The sequence below is a fragment of the Chiloscyllium plagiosum genome, unplaced genomic scaffold, assembly GCF_037043375.1.
Source record: "Chiloscyllium plagiosum isolate Xiang-an unplaced genomic scaffold, Cpla_swu_hap1 HiC_scaffold_2, whole genome shotgun sequence".
Taxonomy (NCBI): Eukaryota; Metazoa; Chordata; class Chondrichthyes; order Orectolobiformes; family Hemiscylliidae; genus Chiloscyllium; species Chiloscyllium plagiosum.
The window spans coordinates 121,250,933-121,270,158 of record NW_028270140.1 but is presented as its reverse complement, the minus strand read 5'-3'; the positions used below and the strand labels follow the sequence as shown (position 1 = coordinate 121,270,158).

Below are 19,226 nucleotides of genomic sequence, written 5' to 3'. Positions count from 1 at the left end.
TGATAGAAACCTCCTGTAGTGCAGTGTCAAATTCTGACTAAGTCTGCAGTAAAAAAAGGAAACTGCAAACATACATACAACACATTGTCAGGTCACTGGCAGCAACCACAAATGTTTCACAATTCAAAAATATTTTAGCGACTGGTTAAAAGAATTTTAGCCTGAAATTTTACAATGGCATAGAGCTTCTCTGTTATTGAGAATTCAGCAAGAGGCCAATGTCTAAACCTGTTTCCAAACACTATCCTTGCAGGGTGAGAGTTGTAAATAGCAACAAGTAGATTGGAGATAAGTTCCAAATGGCTCAGAGAGATAGTTGTCAATATAAAACGATTTGAAGGTGTTAGTGTTGGACTGAAGTCACATGAAAACAGATTATAGTCCAATAGGTTTATTTGAAATCACAAGCTTCTTCAACATTTGATGAAGGAGCAGCGTTCTGAAAGCTTGTGATTTCAAATAAATATAAAATAGCAGGTGCAAACTTTGCTGAGTGCTTTGGTTGTCTCCAGAGACATGACATTGGACGTGTTCCATGACACCCTTAGAGGAGTTTAGGTGTCTGTTTGGAGAGGTAAAGTGCCCTTTGGGGTGCTAAACATAGACATGAATATTCATGAACTGCGCAGAAATTCCGTGGAAATGTCAACAACAGAAATCAAAGCATTTTAAACTCCAGGAAGTTAAATATTTGAAAAAAGGCTGAGTATAGCGTTTAACATAAAAATCATTACTTGTTATTTCATTGTCTGTTGGTATAGGCCTGAAGATTGCCATCACTACAATAGTGCTATATGACTGATTTCACAATTTTAATCATCACAACGGGGTGTTTTGCAATTTCACAGTTTGACTGATTTTTTAGAGGCTCTTTGAAGAGGGACTATGGCCTGATTCCAATAAAACCTCACTTTGCAACAACAGAATGAGAATAAAATCTCGGTTACTCCTTCCCAGATTAGTTTTGCAAAACCATGAATTGCTCTGATTGAGTGCTCCCAACCTTAGCATGAAAATTTAGGCCAACAACAACTGTTATAAAAAACGTCAGAACTCAAGTTTTGCACATATAGCAAGAACAAGGACAAAGCAGCCCACTTGACTGGTACCCCAGCCACCATCTTCAACATTCACTTCCTTCACCACAGATGCAGAGTGTACCATCTACAATCGGCACTGCAGTAACTCACCAAGGCTCTTCCACAGCAACGTCTGAACCTGAGACCACTACCACCTAGAAACTCAAACAGCAGCAGATACATGGAAGCACAACCAACCTGTCTGCAAGTATATCACTGTTGTTCATAGTTGCTGGATCAGAGACCTGAAACTCCTTTCCAAAAAGCAACAATTCAAGGCGGCAGTTCAGCGCCATCTCCTTCAGGGCAACTAGGTATAAGTGATAAATGCTGACTTGGCCAAAGACATCTCCATCCCATGAACGGATTCAGATCCGTACACATTTAGGAAGAGAGACGATTGAAAGCTGTTTCAAAAAGATGAATTTTAAGGAGGCTTTAAAAAAAACTGTCAAGTGGGAAACACAGAGGTGTAGGGAGTGAATTCCAAGGGATGTGAAGGCTCTGCCACTAATGGTGATGCAGGGGAGGTGTCAAGTGGAAAGTGTGCCCAAGTCAAAGCATCAAATATTGCATGCATGAGAAGGAAGATGGAGATGATTTTAGAGATGGAATCAGATGTGCAATTTGAAGAGGACAGTGGGAACCAGGATTAGAGAGTGATTGTCAGATGATAGGAGTGCAGAGTTTAGGACATTAAAGTTAAAGGATGGAAGGCTGTTAAGGAATATGTTGATGAAATAGACTCTAGTTGTGATGCAGCAGCAGGAGAGAATGGCAGGAATGGAGGAGTACCAGGTCACGGCTGGGGAAGTTAGAAGTCTTGGAATAGATAGAACATGAGGATTAAAGTGCTTCTCTGAGAGAAGCAGAAGCCCAAGGTTTCACATAGCCTTGTTCAGACTACGCATATAGGTAGGGAAGGTGACAGGATAATAAGTGACAGCGTTTTGTGATTGGATAGAGCCAAATAAACACTTCTACTGAGAGATGGGTTTGAGAACAATTACCATAGGAAAAGTACAACATCCACGTTACCACATCTGGCATGCACACAGCTGCTTTTCTGACTTTGAGTCTAATAATTTTCACAGATGTTCTTTATCCATTGTCCAACAAAAACTTTTTAAATAACTGTGAGTCAGAGAATGAAACATAAAAAGCAGCTTCTTTTTCCATGAATCGTATTTAACACTAGTGTATTGTGACCACATTACCACCGCCATATAAGAAAATGTGCCACTGGAGAACAAAACAAAAATGAAATCTGGTTCACATCTTAACTCATACCTCAATTTATTCAGTTAAAAATCACACAACACCAGGTTTTCGTCCAACAGGTTTAATTCGAAGCACACTAGCTTTCGGAGCGACGCTCCTTCATCAGGTGATTGTGGAGGGCTCGATCGTAACACAGAATTTATAGCAAAAATTTGCAGTGTGATGTACATCATACTGGAAAAAAGATTCTGACCGTCAGGAGTATTCAATCTAATTCCTGTGTAAATTTGGGACCACGTGGTTCTGTTTGCTTCCTGCACCATGAAAACAATCCCATAACATTGCAGTAGTGATTTTATTTAAGTGTGACTTACTGCCTAGCAATTTTACAAGTAGTTTCATTGTGATATAATTCATTCTGAAGCTGAAGTCTTAAATCTGAAGAAGGGAAACAATGGAGGTGTCAGAGACAAGTTAACGATGGTGGATTGGGAAAGTACACAAAGTATTTGACTGTTAACATGTAATGAGTAGTATTTCAAGTAAGACTACATAATCAATAATAAATAAACATTGCCTAAAGACCTAGATAGATGAATCACTACAAGTTAAATACTATATTTGAAAAGGATGTGGTTTGTAAGGATGCCTGAAAAGGTGGCAAACCAGAGGACTGGGAGCAATTTAGAACACAGCAAAGTACTATCAAGTTACTGGTAAACAAAGGAAAGAGAATTCAGATGGAATCTAACGAGCAAAGGTTGGACTGTAAAAGATTCTTCAGATATATGAAACAGAAAAAGACTAACAAGGGGAAATGTGGGTCCATTGCAACTAGATATAGGAGAGTTTCTCATATAGAACACAGAAATTGAAGACAAAAACTAAACACAAGTTTGCATCTCTCTTTACTGAGGAAGGAACCAAAAACATCTGTGAAAGGACTTGAGAAGCTGAGGAACTGAAAATGTAAGTACCTGTAAAGAGTTGTTCTTGACAAGTAATCTAGATTGAAGGTTAATAAATCCCTTAGAGTAGATAAGCTGCACCCCGGTGAAGGTGGTGAGTATAGAGACAATAAGATGGGGTCGTGGTTTTTTATTCAAAATTCTGTAAATTCAATAAAGTTTTGCCCACAATGGACAGTAGCAACTTTAATCCTAATGTTTAAGGAGGAGAAAGGCATAATGGAAAACTATTTGTTTGATATCAGTAGGAGGGAAAGAGAATCTATTACAAAGGATGTGATAATTGAACACATGTAAAAGAATTGCAGAATTGGGCAGAGTCAGCAGGAACTATAAAAAGGAAATCACGATCAACAAACCTGTGGACTGGAAGATGTTACTTTCAGCATAGATGTGGCAGAACCAGTGGAAGTAGTGCATTTGTATTTACAGAAGGAATTTGATAGGATTCCATTGGAGTTTAGTAAGCAAAATTAGGGTGCACAAGATTGGTGGCAACATTCAAAAACGGATTGAACAGTCAACAGACAGAAAAGCGAGGAGTAGAATAAACAAATCAATGCCTGGAAAGCAGGCTGCTCCTAGTGGGGCACTATAAGGAACAGTATTCTGCCCATATCTGCCCACAAGTTATGTAAGTGATTTTGTAACAATAATATGGCTTTAAGTGATGTATTTTTGTCCTGGTTGTTTTTTTATGAACAAAGGTTGAGACAGAGGTGTCTAGTCGTCTGCTCAAAGGTAATAAAATAAATAGCTTGAGATGCTTGTTTTTTTTCAAAAAAGGTGGTACAGGAGTTGGGAGGTCATGTTGCGGCTGAACAGGACATTGGTTAGGCCACTGTTGGAACGTTGCATGCAATTCTGGTCTCCTTCCTATCGGAAAGATGTTGTGAAACTTGAAAGGGTTCAGAAAAGATTTACAAGGATGTTGCCAGGGTTGGAGGATCTGAGCTACAGGGAGAGGCTGAACAGGCTGGGGCTGTTTTCCTTGGAGCGTCAGAAGCTGAGGGGTGACCTTACAGAGATTTACAAAATTATGAGGGACATGGATAGGATAAATAGACAAAGTCTTTTCCCTGGGGTCGGGGAGTCCACAACTAGAGGGCATAGGTTTAGGGTGAGGGGGGAAAGATATAAAAGAGACCCAAGGGGCAACTTTTTCCACAGAGGGTGGTACATGTATGGAATGAGCTGCCAGAGGAAGTGGTGGAGGCTGGTACAATTGCAACATTTAAGAGGCATTTGGATGGGTGTATGAATAGGAAGGGTTTGGAGGGATATGGATCGGGTGCTGGCAGGTGGGACTAGATTGGGTTGGGATATCTGGTCGGCATGGACGGATTGGACCAAAGGGTCTGTTTTCATGCTGTACATCTCTATGACTATGACTCTACAATAGAAGCAGCCTGAATGGGTGGGGGCAAGCTCTCAGAACCAGAATTTTTAGTTTCAACTTTCGATATTTGACAGTTGCCGAAGTCTTGAAGCTGGATGTGGAAGCTTTTATTCCTCTGTTTATTACAGCTTAAAGCTGGAATTCTCTTCCTGCTGCTCGAATTGTATGTGAGACAATCTATTTTATTGAATTTGCCTTTGCCAAAAGTGTGTTTATTGGATGTTACTTTACTTGAACAGTTAATTAGTAGTTCATTATTTTGTTAAGCATTTCAATAGAGTTAGAGTTAAGCCAATTATTTTAGCTTGTCTGTATTTTTACACTACAAACAAAACAAAGTTTATTTCACATAAAATTGAATAGTTTGACCAATTGAATCGCATCTGGAATGTAACACCTTACAGTTACTTTCAAAACAAGAAACAGTCAGGGTCTAGACTATCCGCTTAATATATTTAGATGCTGGATGGTCTGGTCCAAAACAAATTGGGGGCAATTTTTGGGATCAAAATCTCTAAGTCTGGCTTAAGAATAATGGACTCAAAGACAGCGAATGGTGAGTGTTGGTGATATTTATTTTGGGTGTTGCATCTGGTTGGTTTAAACAGTGCCTTGTGTAATGATAGCTCTTTTAGTTGCTAAGAATTTCCTTAGTGGGTGGAAGAAGCCACTCTGGGAGTTTTACAGGAAGTCAGCAAGGTTAAGCTTTTGGAATTGGCAACCAAGCTAGGGTTTGGGTTTCCTCTGTCTGTTGAAACATTGCTGCAATAGTTCAACATTCATGATTGCCAGAAATGCCATTGGAATCTTTGGAAATGGCTAAAAATTCAATTGTAAATGAAGCAGTTTGAACATGAAAAGAAAATGAAAGCGTTTGAATTACGATTTAAAGTAGAAGAAATGCAGAAAGAGAGAATAGCTCGAGCAGAAGAAAAAGGTAAAGGAAAGGAAGGCCCTTGCAGAAGAAAGGGAGAAATTGAGTGTTTTTGAACTTTGGAGCTTGGAACGAAAACACAAAGTGAATTAAAATGGAGGAAGTAGAGGTGAAAGGTAGTGAGGAGGACAGTAATAGCGAGTTTTAGCTCAGCTGGAGGTTCTGGATGTAGGTTTGCTTGCTGAGCTGAGCTCTGATGGAGGCTCACTGAAGATGTTACCTAGTATGGTGACAAAATGTCTGAAAACAAACCTTCCAGACCAGCGAGCAAACCTACATCCAGAGGACAGTAATGGAGAGCAACCCTGTTGTTGCCAAAAGCTGAGTGGAGATGTGTTTAATTATATCCAAATGCTGCTAAAGCTTGATGAGAATGTGCAAGCCTTTTACACTTCATTTGAGAAAGTGGTTAAGTAAATGAAATGGCCAGTGACCATGTAGGTATTGTTGATTCAAACAAAGTTGGTATGTAGAATTAGTGAAGTTTTTGCATTACTATCAAAAGGAGATATCTGAGGAGTACGATGAAGTGAAAAAAAAGCCATCTTCAGTGCATATCAGCTAATATTAGAAGCTGACAGACAATGCTTTAGGAATCTAAGGAGGGAATCTAGTCAAACGCACATTGGGTTTGAAAGGATCATAGTAAATTTTGATAGAGTGGATAAGGATATTGAAAACTGATCAAACATATAACACGCTTAGAGAGACAATTACTTTGAAGGAGTTCAAAAGTTAATTTGATAAAGTAGTGAGAACTCACAGGGAAGAGCAGAGAGTTAAGATTGCAAGATTAGAAGCTGAAATGGCAGATTTGGAGTTGGTTCATAAATCAAAGTTTGCTTTCTGACATCAATTTCGATCTGTGATGGATAAAATTGTGGAAAAGAGAAATCCTCAGGCGGTAAGGAAAAAGGAAAAACAAAAACAAACTGCTGGAAAAGCTCAGCAGGTCTGGCAGCTGTGGAGAGAAACCTGAATTAATGCTTCAGGTTGAGTGACCCTTCCTCAAAACTCATGAGGGGGGGGGATAAAAAGAGAAATAAAAAAGCTCAGGTGTTTTTACACCTGTAAAGTAGGCCAAATGAAGTCACAATGTTGGTGCTTTTTAGAAAAAAAAGAACGGGGAAGACAGATGTGGGAAAACAGGATACACCAGTGAATTTTGTTGTAGGAAAGCACAGTGGAAACTGAAAAGCTGCACCAGAACCTACAACCTGATCAGGAGTTGGTTGAGAGGAAAGTGCCAGATCGCTCTGAAGAATTTACTTGCGTGGGGAAGCTTTACTAATGCGATACATGGACAAGTCAATCTTTGATGGCGAAAGATTGGAAGATTATGTAATTCAGGTGGAGTATCACCAGAAAAAGTATAATATGTGGAATTCATGGTGAGAAGAGCACAAAGTGAGGTTGGACAGCCTGGTGAAAAGTTACAAAATGGTGGGAGGAGTCAATAGACAATAGGTGCAGGAGTAGGCCATTCTGCCCTTCGAGCCTGCACCACCATTCAATATGATTATGGCTGATCATCCTTAATCAGTATCCTGTTCCTGCCTTATCTCCATAACCCTTGATTCCACTATCCTTGAGAGCTCTATCCAACTCTTTCTTAAATGAATCCAGAGACTGGGCCTCCACTTCCCTCTAGGGCAGAGCATTCCACACAGCCACCACTCTCTGGGTGAAGAAGTTTCTCCTCATCTCTGTCCTAAATGGTCTGCCCCGTATTTTTAAGCTGTGTCCAATGGTTCGGCACTCACCCACTCACCCATCAGCGGAAACATGTTTCCCGCCTCCAGAGTGTCAAATCCTTTAATAATCTTATACGTCTCAATCATATCCCCTCAAGGGTATATAAGCCCAGTCGCTCCAGTCTTTCAGTGTAATCCCGCCATTCCAGGAATTGACCTCATGAACCTACGCTGCACTCCCTCAATAGCCAGAATGTCTTTTCTCAAATTGGGAGACCAGAACTGCACACAATACTCCAGGTGTGGTCTCACCAGGGCCCTGTACAGCTGCAGAAGAACCTCTTTGCTTCGATACTCAATCCCTCTGGTTATGAAGGCCAGCATGCTATTAGCCTTCTTCACTGCCTGCTGTACCTGCATGCTTACCTTCATTGACTGGTGTACAAGAACACCCAGATCTCTCTGTACTGCCCCTTTACCTAAATTGATTCCATTTAGGTAGTAATCTGCCTTCCTGTTCTTGCCACCAAAGTGGATAACCATACATTTATCCACATTAAACTGCATCTGACCACTCACCTAACTTGTCCAGGTCACCCTGTCATCTCCTAACATCCTCATCACATTTCACCCTGCCACCCAGCTTAGTATCATCAGCAAATTTGCTAATGTTATTGCTAATACCATCTTCTATATCATTAATATATATTGTAAAAAGCTGGGGTCCCAGTACTGATCCCTGCGGTACCCCACTGGTCACTGCCTGCCATTCCGAAATGGAGCCGGTTATCACTACTCTTTGTTTCCTATCAGCCAACCAACTTTCAATCCAAATTAGTACTTTGCCCCCAGTACCATGCGCCCTAATTTTGCTCACTAACCTCCTAAGTGGGACTTTATCAAAAACTTTCTCAAAGTCCAGGTACACTACATCTACTGGATCTCCCTCGTCCAACTTCAGAGTTACATCCTCAAAAAATTCCAGAAGATTAGTCAAGCATGATTTCCCCCTTCATAAATCCATGCTGACTCTGACTTATCCTGTTACTACTATCCAGATGTGTCGTAATTTCATCCTTTATAATAGACTCCAGCATCTTTCCCTACATTTACCCCGACTAATGCACTTAACACAATGGGCAATTTAGTATGGCCAATTCGTCTGACCTGCATATCTTTGGATGGTGGGAGGAAACCGGAGCACCTAGGGGAAACCCACCCAGACACTACGAGTTTGTGCAAACTCCATATAGACAGTTGCCTGAGGCGGGAATCAAACCCAGGTCCATGGCACCGTGAGGCAGCAGTGCTAATCACTGAGCTATCATACCGCCTCAAAATTACTACTGGAAATGGACTTTCTCCCACAACATTGTAAGCTTCTGGAAGAATACAGGGTCTTCAAAGATATTTGAACAAACAACTATGATTCAAATACACAAAAAGGTTTGCTTCAATTCTTTTGTCAATTCCCTGGAGAGTTCCGAACAGGATTCGGGCATGACTTGAAACATTAACTATTTCTCTCTTCAAAGATGCAGTCCTGATTATTTCTGGTGCTTCGTTTCACTCTGCATTATTTAACTCCTAGCTTATTCCCTGTCAACCACATGACTGGTACTTATTTGTGATCATACCAGCTTGAAACTTTCATAGCCTTATAGAATGTTGTGCTGTAAAATCCCTTAAAATTATTTAAAGGTTTTGACCAGATTTGAATACTGGTCATATCTTGGTTTGTCAAAACTTTGCAGAGTTCAAGAACGAACAGGAAACAGAGGTAACCTTATACAAGGTGAAATTGGCAACTTCTGAAACAACAATGTTTGCCTTTCAAAAGATTTAGTCTTCTAAAATTATAGAATTCTAAAATAAAAATGCTGCTTTGACCAGATTTTCTCACTAGCTTTGGAAGAATTTGGTAGCAAAAACAAGTGTCTAACATTAAGTTGGCAAACTCACCCAAATAATCAAGTTGCAAAATGAAGTCATACAACTGAGCTTAAAGTTCTAAACAGTTGACCTGAATTTAGGCATAAAGCATGACTAATAACCAAGGCCTCTCCAAAAATAAAGTGCAGAGATCAATAAATGTTCAGAAAGACTTTCTTCATGGGAATAGAGAGTTAGAGCGGAATCCACATTATTGCAAATTGAATACATTTTGAGGAAGGATTGGGTTTGACAGAACACATACCCATTTTCATGATAAATATTCTGTTCTCTGAGAAAGCAAACTGAATGCCTTAGGTCAGGCTCATTTTCCCTACTTGCTTATTTGCCAGGTATCAATGCTATTTACACTTCAGGTCTGTCAGCCATTTATCAATATGGACAAAATGAGCTATATTTTACTGCAAACGATAGTAAGGACTTCTGGAAGTTTTAATCTGAAAAGAAATTATCTTTGGCAGTGTTGTCCTATACTTGAATTCTTCTAAACACAGTCCAAGGCTTTGCCTCCATTCTTTCTTTCACCGAACATATTTGCTTATCAAAGCTTCTGGCTATTCAAATTAAGCTAATTATCCAGTAAGGGACGGCAGGCAGCGTGAGATGGCAGCAGTGAGACAGAAACCAAGTGAGTTGCTGACTGAATTAAATTTCCAATAGCTTGTCAAAGTAGAAATTCAGTGCAAGGGGGGCAGTGTTTTAACGAAGTTTTAGCACAAGTAGTAATGGATTTGGAGGTGCCGGTGTTGGACTGGAGTGCACAAAGTTAAAAATCAAACACCACCACATTATAGTCCAACAGGGTTATTTGAAAGCACTAGTTTTTGAAACGCTGCTGTTTCATCAGGTGGTTGTGGAGCAGAATCATCAGACACAGAATTTATAGCAACAGGATTGCAGTGTCATGGAGTGTAATATGAAACAAATTTAGCTTTTTAACCTACCCTTCATTGTCCAGTACTTCCCGGGAACTGGAAAACTACGCCATATTCTTCGCAGCCTGCAACACATTCTCAATGAGGGTGATAACCTCACCAAGACCTTCTCCACGCCTCCTCCTCTTGCCTTTAAACAACCACCAAACCTCAAACAGATCTTTGTTTGCAGCAAACTGTCTCGCCTTCAGGCACTGTCATGGCAGACGCTGCAAGATGTGTCAGAGTGTCAGCATGGATACCGCCATTACATGTGGGGACACCACCTACCATGTACGTGGCAGGTACTCATGTGACCCGGCCAACATTGTCTAATTCATATGCTGAGGCTGCGGCAACAGACAAACGGACACCGCACAACAATCAACAGACAGGAGTGTTCCCTCCAAGTCAGAGAACAGTTCAGTGGTCAGGGATATTCAGCCTTGGACCTTTGGGTGATCATCCTCTGAGGCAGACTTCGGGACAGGCAACAATGCAAAGTGGCCGAGCAGTGGCTGATAGCTAAGTTCTGTAACCATGGGGTTGGCTCAACCGGGATTTGGAGTTCATGTCACACTGCAGGTGACCCCATTGCACTACATACACTCTAACACACAAGCACACTCGTACAGACCCACGCAAACCCTCTCTCTCACATATACACCCCTCCACACTCCCACCCTCTCAGACTCATACCCCATTACACACTCACATATACACACACCGTCTCACAGACACTCACACATGCACACACTCTGTCTCCCCTGCACACACAAATAAGCTTGTGGGGTGAATTTGTACTTGCAAAGTCACATTTTGCTTTGCTCAAAAATTGCATAAATCCATGTAAGATTCTGTAAAACCCATTTTAGAACATTGGGACACTGACAGACTTTAACTTCACACCCTCAATGTGTGGATCTGAGTGGAGACGGCACTTATTGTTAAAGCTATCTTGAGAATGTAACTTTAAAAAGGTTCTGGGATTTACATATGAAGGAACCAAAACTAACATGATCTAAAAGATGAAAGACTTAAGCTAAATTTGTTTAACATTACACTCCATGACACTGCAATCCTGTTGCTATCAATTCTGTGTCTTAGGATTTTTCTTCACAACCACCTGATGAAGCAGCAGCACTCCGAAAGTTAGTGCCTCCAAATAAACCTATTGGACTATAACCTGGTGTTGTGTGATTTTTAACTTTGCAAGAAGTAAACTCTCCAGAGAGGCAAGTATAAGAGAATAAAAGGTGTGGATTGAAAGGTGAAACTGCAATAAGACCAATGACGGAGAGATGTCACAAAGCACAGCCTGACAGGAGTGTGGGAAAAGACAATGATTTGTGAATATTTCTAGTCTTTCAAGGAAAAGTAAGATTTTCAGTTGGTGTTTTGGTCTCCAGAGCTTTTCTCTTCTCTTTACTTAGAAATGACTGCTTAAGCATTAGATGGCTACCAGTGACTTGTTAGTTTCTAAAAACAGTTAAGTCTGTACAATCAAGTGTAAAAAGCAGGGAATCTCAAGTCATTAATTTATGAGTTAAATCAAATATAATAGTGACGAGAGGATGGATGATAGGCTGTTCCTGCAAACCAATGTGAGCCAGACTGAACATATCCATACTAAGTCTTTGCAGTTCGAGGAACTTTGGATCAGAGTTTCCTGTACGAATTCAGCAAGACATCCCAGCTCCTGTCCTCAACTCTTCTTGCAATGAATGCCAACATTATATTTGCCTTCTTCTCTGCTTGCTGCATTTCTGTGTTTACTTTCAGCGACTGGTGTACAGACACCCAGGTCTCATTTCACTAATCTAATACAGAGTTAACATTTCGAGTCCAGTGACCCTTCAGAATGTTCTGCAATTTCTATTTTACATCCATTGGTTCATCCTCCAACTGGACTAGTTGCATCCTGGAACAATTCCAGTGGATTTGTCAAACATGATTTTCCTTTTGTAAATCCATGCTGATTGTCTGATTCTGGCACTGTTTTCAAGTGCACTGTTATTAAATCTTTTATACTGATAGCTGCTGTCTCATTAGAGAGATGGGTGACTGGTGCAGAACTTAACCAGAGAGTTACCACACGTCAGGAGTGGTTGAGAAGGTGGCACTCTGCATGCTAATCTCAGCCTGTACAGGAATGGATTCCATACTACTGGCATCATTCTGCAAGCTCTTTGTACTCAGGTATAGCAGCCAGAAACAGTTTACTTCTGACCTGTTTTGATAGTTTCCACATGTGTTAGAGCAGTTATAATGATTTTAATTCTTGTATGGGACATTAACAGGCCAAGTAGAGGGATGTACTTTTGGTGTTTCATGTTATTTTGCAAAATTGGAAAAGACACCTCCAGCTACACTGTACATGCTCTTTGGTACTTTGCACACAAATCCATCTCCAGCACCCACTCAATTACAAACTTTCTAACAACTGATGAGTCAGCATGATTACCATGCAAACATGACTTTTAACACTGCAGCCCAGCAGGATTTATTTCTCTTTGACATCCCTTAATGATTTTGAAAGCAAAGGCAATGAGTCATTCTGAAGCACATAGTTTGGACAAGACTGGAGTTTACAGAACCAGCTGCTATAATCCAGGGAAGGCATTTATAAATAACTTGAGTATTTGCAGGTTGGGGTTGGCAGAACACAGCCATGATGTAGCTGCTGCCCAACAACTTGCTGCAAAGTAAATGCAAGGACTGGATCAACTCCATGTCATATCCTCTATTGCAGTCTTTCAGCTAAGTAATCAGAGCAACACGAGCATTACAATTAAATAAAGAGGTGGTGAGATACTGGAGAATTTCAGTAAGAAAAAAAACTCTTGACATCTCTCACTCCATTTTGAGTGCAGTTGCCTTTGTATTACCAGTGACACTGAGGTGACACTGAAATTTCAGAAAGCAATGGAAAACTAGAGTTTGAGTTTGGAATTGCCAATGTAGCAGAGGCCAAAGACTTAACTTGAACACGCTTGAAATTAATATATTCAAAGCTATTGATTCTTGTGTTAGAGCAGTTAATCAGCCATACCAAAATTCTTTTTTTCCAGAGCGCTATCCCATCTTGGCTGCTTTTACTTTGTAGTAGAAATGAGATATATTTGTAATCAGTAGCGTAAGCAAGGTGACAAGGGTATGTTTCCAATAAGTAGACACTGCATTTTTCTGATCCTTTTTGCACATTTTCTGAATGAACATACTTACCAACAAATCACAGAAACATCAGACTAATCAATTCAATTGTACCTGAATTACAAGTCACACCCATGTGACACCTGTGCTGCTCAATATTGTTAATTCACCCAAAACTGGTAACGCCAAAGTGTATTTTGTATTGAAACAATAATGAAGATATAGTCATAAAAACAATTCTTCCCTATTTTTGCTAAAGCAGATAAATTTACATGTCAAAATTTTCACCTCAGATTCTATATATTGCAATTTACCTGAATTTCTGATAAGTCTGTGATAAGTAGGCATTCATAGATGACAATTGTGCATTTTCTCCTTCGAACAGTTTATTTGAGGCAGCGTGCTGCAACACTTTTGCCACGGAGCCCAAGTTCCGCCGTTGATCGGGATGGAGCTGACCACCAGCCGTCATATCAATAATATCAAATCCATCAGGAGCAACAATAGCCGGGTTCATGTAGCGATAGTAAAGAAGGTTGCCTACAATCTACAAACATCAATATTAAAATCACTGGGACACAACTTTTAGATAATTATGAAATAAGCAATAAATAGATCGTGGCCTTATCTGAGTCAAGTGTTACTCATCTTCCATCCCTCTACTTGGCCTGTTAATGTCCCATACAAGAATTAAAATCATTATAACTTGTGATGTCCAACACTAGAATGGAAATTCCTAGCTATGCTTCCAATTTTGTAAAACCTCAAATACACTGCTTCGCTTTAGGATCCAGGAGAAGTGTGATTTTTCTGCACTTTAGTCAGTCATAAAGACTGAACTAGGCCTGGAGAGATATCTGGCTAGAACATTATTTCACAAAATATGATGATGAATAAGAAAGTGAACATTGACATATTTGAAATACATTAACAGATGTAGGACCAAAGCTACAATGGTTTGTAAAACGATGAGGATTAGCAACACAAGTATTTCAGGGGTATTAGTCTTCAGATACGGTAGTTGTATTTACACATCGAAAGAAACTGCAGTGTTTTAAATGATAAGTATGGGTTTTGAACTCATTCCCTCAAATTTTACAAAAAAAAATCAAAATGTCTCCCCTCTAGATTTTTGGGTAAACTCTGGAGAACGGAGGTATTAAACTTTCAAGACTGGATTTGTAATTTCCAGTTTCAAAGTTCAGTCCTCATATGGTACTGTGCAAGAAATCGGTTTGGCTGCACTGAACCATAAACATACCTTCGAGGTTACTAGGAGTCACCTGATGGCATATGTGAGCATATGTATGATGTGAGCACACATTATCAACCTTCAAAATGAATATTTCAGTAAACATTTTGACTCTCACAAAAAGCCAGGAGCAGGATTAGATCCATGGAGAATGTCAGAGATCAGTATTTACTCATTCTTGTAAAGGGCAAGCTTAGGTTTATAACTAAAGCTATATTAGGGGACACAGTTTCCAAAAGGTCACACCACTAAGTCATATCAGCAAAGAGAAAAAAAATTAGTTGAAATGTCTTAGAATTTAGGAACTAACCTAGTTGGAAGAAACTTAACTAAGCTGGAAAACATGATGATGGATTTGACAAGCTGACTGTCATTCACAGCTGGTTGTATCGACAGTATAGACACCTCCCTGATACTTTGAGATGAACTAAACTTTATAATGTATTAAACAAAATATGAATAGCAATCTTTAGGATAGTAAACGATTATACCCTTCAGTGCACCAGTCAAAATAATGAAAAAAGCCTCTCAGAGACAAAACCTTTTGAGAAGCAGTCAAATTTGGAGTGTTAATAAAGAAAATTATTTTCAAATATACGAGCAACTAATATCCTAAAGTTGCCTTTTATTGCAGTTTTGTTATGATTGCATAGAATTAGACACATTGCATGGTAGTCCAAAAACGCAATACCCTGTTCTTATACAGGATTACAGAAGAAATTTACAAAACTAACACCAGAACTAAAGGGTTAAAGTCACACTAGTTGGGACTTTCCTTTTCCTCTCTCATTAGGTCATTCTCCAACTGCTGAGCTCAAAATTACGAAAGGATTTGACAGAATAGAAACTATCTTGTCAACATGTGGGAGAATGCGAATCTAATGGTTATAAATGTAAGAATCACAGACACCAATAAATTCTGTGTTGTGAATTCGATGTTACAAACACAAAGGAATTTTAACAAGATTTCATCAGGGATGCTTCATTTTATAGGATATTTCACCAGTAAAATTAGTAACTTTCTTTTCCATTTTCAATAGGATTGTTTGTCTCATCAATCTACAACCCCTCAGTAACTTAACTCTTTTGTAGAGAACTATTACTCGTGTTCAAACACATTAGAAGCAAATACAATTACCTGTTTACAATAAATCTTCAAAACATTTCTTTAAAGGCTGTCAAAACGACAACTTGTTTGGGACACAAATTACCATTTAAAAAAAAAAATCATGTTTCTTTTGTCAAAGCCAGTTGAAGTAAGCCAACATATTAAGTGTTATCGAGTTACCTTTAGCAGTTCATCTTCAGTGGAATCAGGAAATTTTTCATGCAGCGAATTCTTCAAAACTTTGGCGATGTACCTCATTCCATAACTACACACAGACAAATGAATTTTTAAAAAGGTGAAATATTAACACTTGCATAATAGATTTTCACATAAAAACTGTTACGATTAAATAAAGTTAAAAATCACACACCAGGTTATAGTCCAACAGGTTTAATTGGGAGCACTGGCTTCCGGAGCGCCGCTCCTTCATTACCCGATGAAGGAACGACGCGCTGAAAGCTAGTGTGCTTCCAATTAAACCTGTTGGACTATAACCTGGTGTTGTATGATTTTTAACTTTGTACACCCAAGTTCAAGACTAAATAAGGCTCTTGATATGCTATTTGAGTCACTCTACAGGGAGGTAAGACACTTTTGCTCAACAAAAGTTAGACTCAGAAGCAAATTAATTGTTATGGAATAAAGCAACTTTAATAAAACACAAGATAGAATCATGACAGGAAAAGGCAGTAGTAGTATACTTAAGAGGGAAATCAGGAGGGCAAAAAGGGGCCATGAGATAGCTTTGGCAAACAGAGTTAAGGAGAATCCAAAAGTTTTCATAAATACATTAAGGACAAAAGATAACTAGGGAGAGAATAGGGTCCCTCAAAGATCAGCAAGGCGGCCTTTGTGTGGAGCCGCAGGAGATACTAAACTAGTATTTTATGTCAGTGTTTACTGTGGAAAAGGACATGGAAGATATATAACGTAGGGAAATAGATGGTGACATCTTGAAAAATGTCCATAGTGCAGAAGAGGAAGTGCTGGATGTCTTGAAACACAAAAAAGTGTATAAATCCCCAGGACCTGATCAGGTTCACCCTAGAACTCTTTGGGAAATGAGGAAAGGGATTGCTGGGCCTCTTGCTGAGATATTTGTATCATCGATAGTCAGAGGTGAGGTGTCAGAAGACTGGAGGTTGGCTAATGTGGTGCCACTGTTCAAGAAGGGTGGTAAGGACAAGCCAAGGAACTATAGACCAATGAGCCTGATGTCGGTGGTGGGCAAGTTGCTGGAGGGAATCCTCAGGGACAGAATGTACATGTATTTGGAAAGGTAACTACTGATTAGGGATAGTCAACATGGCTTTGTGCATGGGAAGTCATGTCTCACAATCTTGATTGAGTTTTTTGAAGAAGTAACAAAAAGAGGATTGATGAGGGCAGAGCAGTAGATGTGATCTATATGGACTTCAGTAAGGCGTTCGAAAGGTTCCCCATGGGAGACTGATTAGCAAGGTTAGATCTCATGGAACACAGGGAGAACTAGCCATTTGGATACAGAACTGGCCCGAAGGTAGAAGACAGAGGGTGGTGGTTTTTTAGATTAGATTAGATTAGATTAGATTAAATTACTTACAGTGCGGAAACAGGCCCTTCGGCACAACAAGTCCACACCGACCCTCCGAAGAGCAACCCACCCAGATCCATTCCCCTACATTTATCCCTTCACCTAACACTATGGGCAATTTAGCATGGATTTCACCTAACCTACACATTTTTGGACTGTGGGAGGAAACCGGAGCACCCGGAGGAAACCCATGCAGACACGGGGAGAATGTGCAAACTCCACACAGACAGTTGCCGGAGGCAGGAATTGAACCCGGGTCTCTGGTGCTGAGAGGCAGCAGTGCTAACCACTGTGCCACCCACAGTGGTGGATGGTTCTTTTTCAAATTGGAGGCCTGTGACCAATGGAGTGTCACAAGGAACGGTGCTGGGTCCACTACTTTTCGTCATTTGCAAATTAAGAGGTATAGTTAAGTAAGTTTGCTGATGACGCCAAAATTGGAGGTGTCGTGGAGAGCAAAGAAGGTTACCTCAGATTACATTGGGATCTTCATCAGATGGGCCATTGGGCTGAGGAGTGGCAGATGGAGTTTAATTTTAGATAAATGCGAGGTGCTGCAATTTGGGAAAGCAAATCTTAGCAGGACTTATATACTTAATGGTAAGATCCTAGGGAGTGCTGCTGAACAAAGAGACCTTGGAGTGCAGGTTCATAGCTCCTTGAAAGTAATCACAGGGAGATAGGATAGTGAAGGTGATGTTTGTTATACTTGCCTTTATTGGTCAGTGTATTGAGTACAGGAGTTGGAAGGTCATGTTGCAGCTGTACAGGACATTGGTTCGGACACTGTTGGAATATTGCATGCAATTCTGGTCTCCTTCCTATCGGAAGGATGTTGTGAAACTTGAAAAAGGTTCAGAAAAAATTTACAAGGATGTTGCCAGGGTTGGAGGATTTGAGCTATAAGGAGAGGTTGAATAGACTGGGGCTGTATTCCCTGGAGCATCGGAGGCTGAGGGGTGACCTTATAGAGGTTTATAAAATCATGAGGGGCATGGATAGGATAAATAGACAAGGTCTTTTCCCTGGGGTGGGGGAGTCCAGAACTAGAGGGCATAGGTTTAGGGTGAGAGGGGAAAGATATAAAAGAGACATCTAAGGGCAACATTTTCATGCAGAGGGCAGTATGTGTATGGAATGGCCTGCCTGAGGAAATGAAAGTGCGGACTGCAGATGATGGAGATTCGAGTGAGTGTGGTGCTGGAAAGGCACAGCAGGTCAGGCAGCATCCAAGGAGCAGGGGAATCGACTTTTCAGGCAAAAACCCTATGGTGGAGGCTCGTATAATTGTAACATTTAAAAGGCATCTGGACGGGTATATGAATAGGAAGGGTTTGGAGAGATGTGGGCTGGGTGCTGGCAGGTAAGACTAGATTGGGTTGGGATATCTGGTCAGCATGACGAGTTGGAAAGAAGGGTCTGTTTCTGTGCTGTACATTTCTGTGACTCTACGCTGAGAGTTTTAGTGTGATGCTTTTACTCCATGCAGATTATCCAGCTAGCAAAGTACATCTCAGTTAGAACTAAATTTTATTTTAATTGTTAGCTACCACCAGCAAAAGGTAAAGTTACCATTGTCCCAGAGGATGACAGGGCTTCTCTCTCTCTCTAGAGAGCGAGAGCGTGAGCGAGCACGAGCACGAGAGGAGTGGTAGAGAGTTTAACCAGAGGATCACATGGCTCAGCTGAAGGGTGAAGTACAGAAGACTGGATCTTTATGGCCAGTACAGGAATGGAATTCAAGTATGGTGAACAAGACTAAGCATGTTTTATTGAAGGAAGATTCCAAAGTACAACCTACCATTTAAGAAGAGAAAATTTGCCTATGCATCTCTCGGTTATTCTAATACCATTGTTCTGCTCTCCACTCAATGCGCTATTAACTCTGCCTTTATTTCTAAAATTCAATTCCAGTCTCCTGAATGGGTACGCCCTTCTGCATTCATAATTTCATGAAGGAATAGCTTTATTTTTTAGT

The 19,226-nt window shown here is 40.2% G+C and overlaps 1 protein-coding gene across 1 annotated transcript in view; it reads right to left on the bottom strand.

Moving 5' to 3' along the window:
- iqgap2 (IQ motif containing GTPase activating protein 2) overlaps positions 1 to 19,226 on the bottom strand; it is a 360,882-nt gene that overhangs the window by 86,099 nt on the left and 255,557 nt on the right. The window contains exons 28-29 of the mRNA XM_088000344.1: positions 15,856 to 15,940; positions 13,630 to 13,862 (exon numbers count right to left, since the gene is read on the bottom strand). Coding sequence (XP_087856470.1) covers positions 13,630 to 13,862; positions 15,856 to 15,940 — 318 coding nt within the window. The remainder of the gene's footprint in view (positions 1 to 13,629; positions 13,863 to 15,855; positions 15,941 to 19,226) is intronic.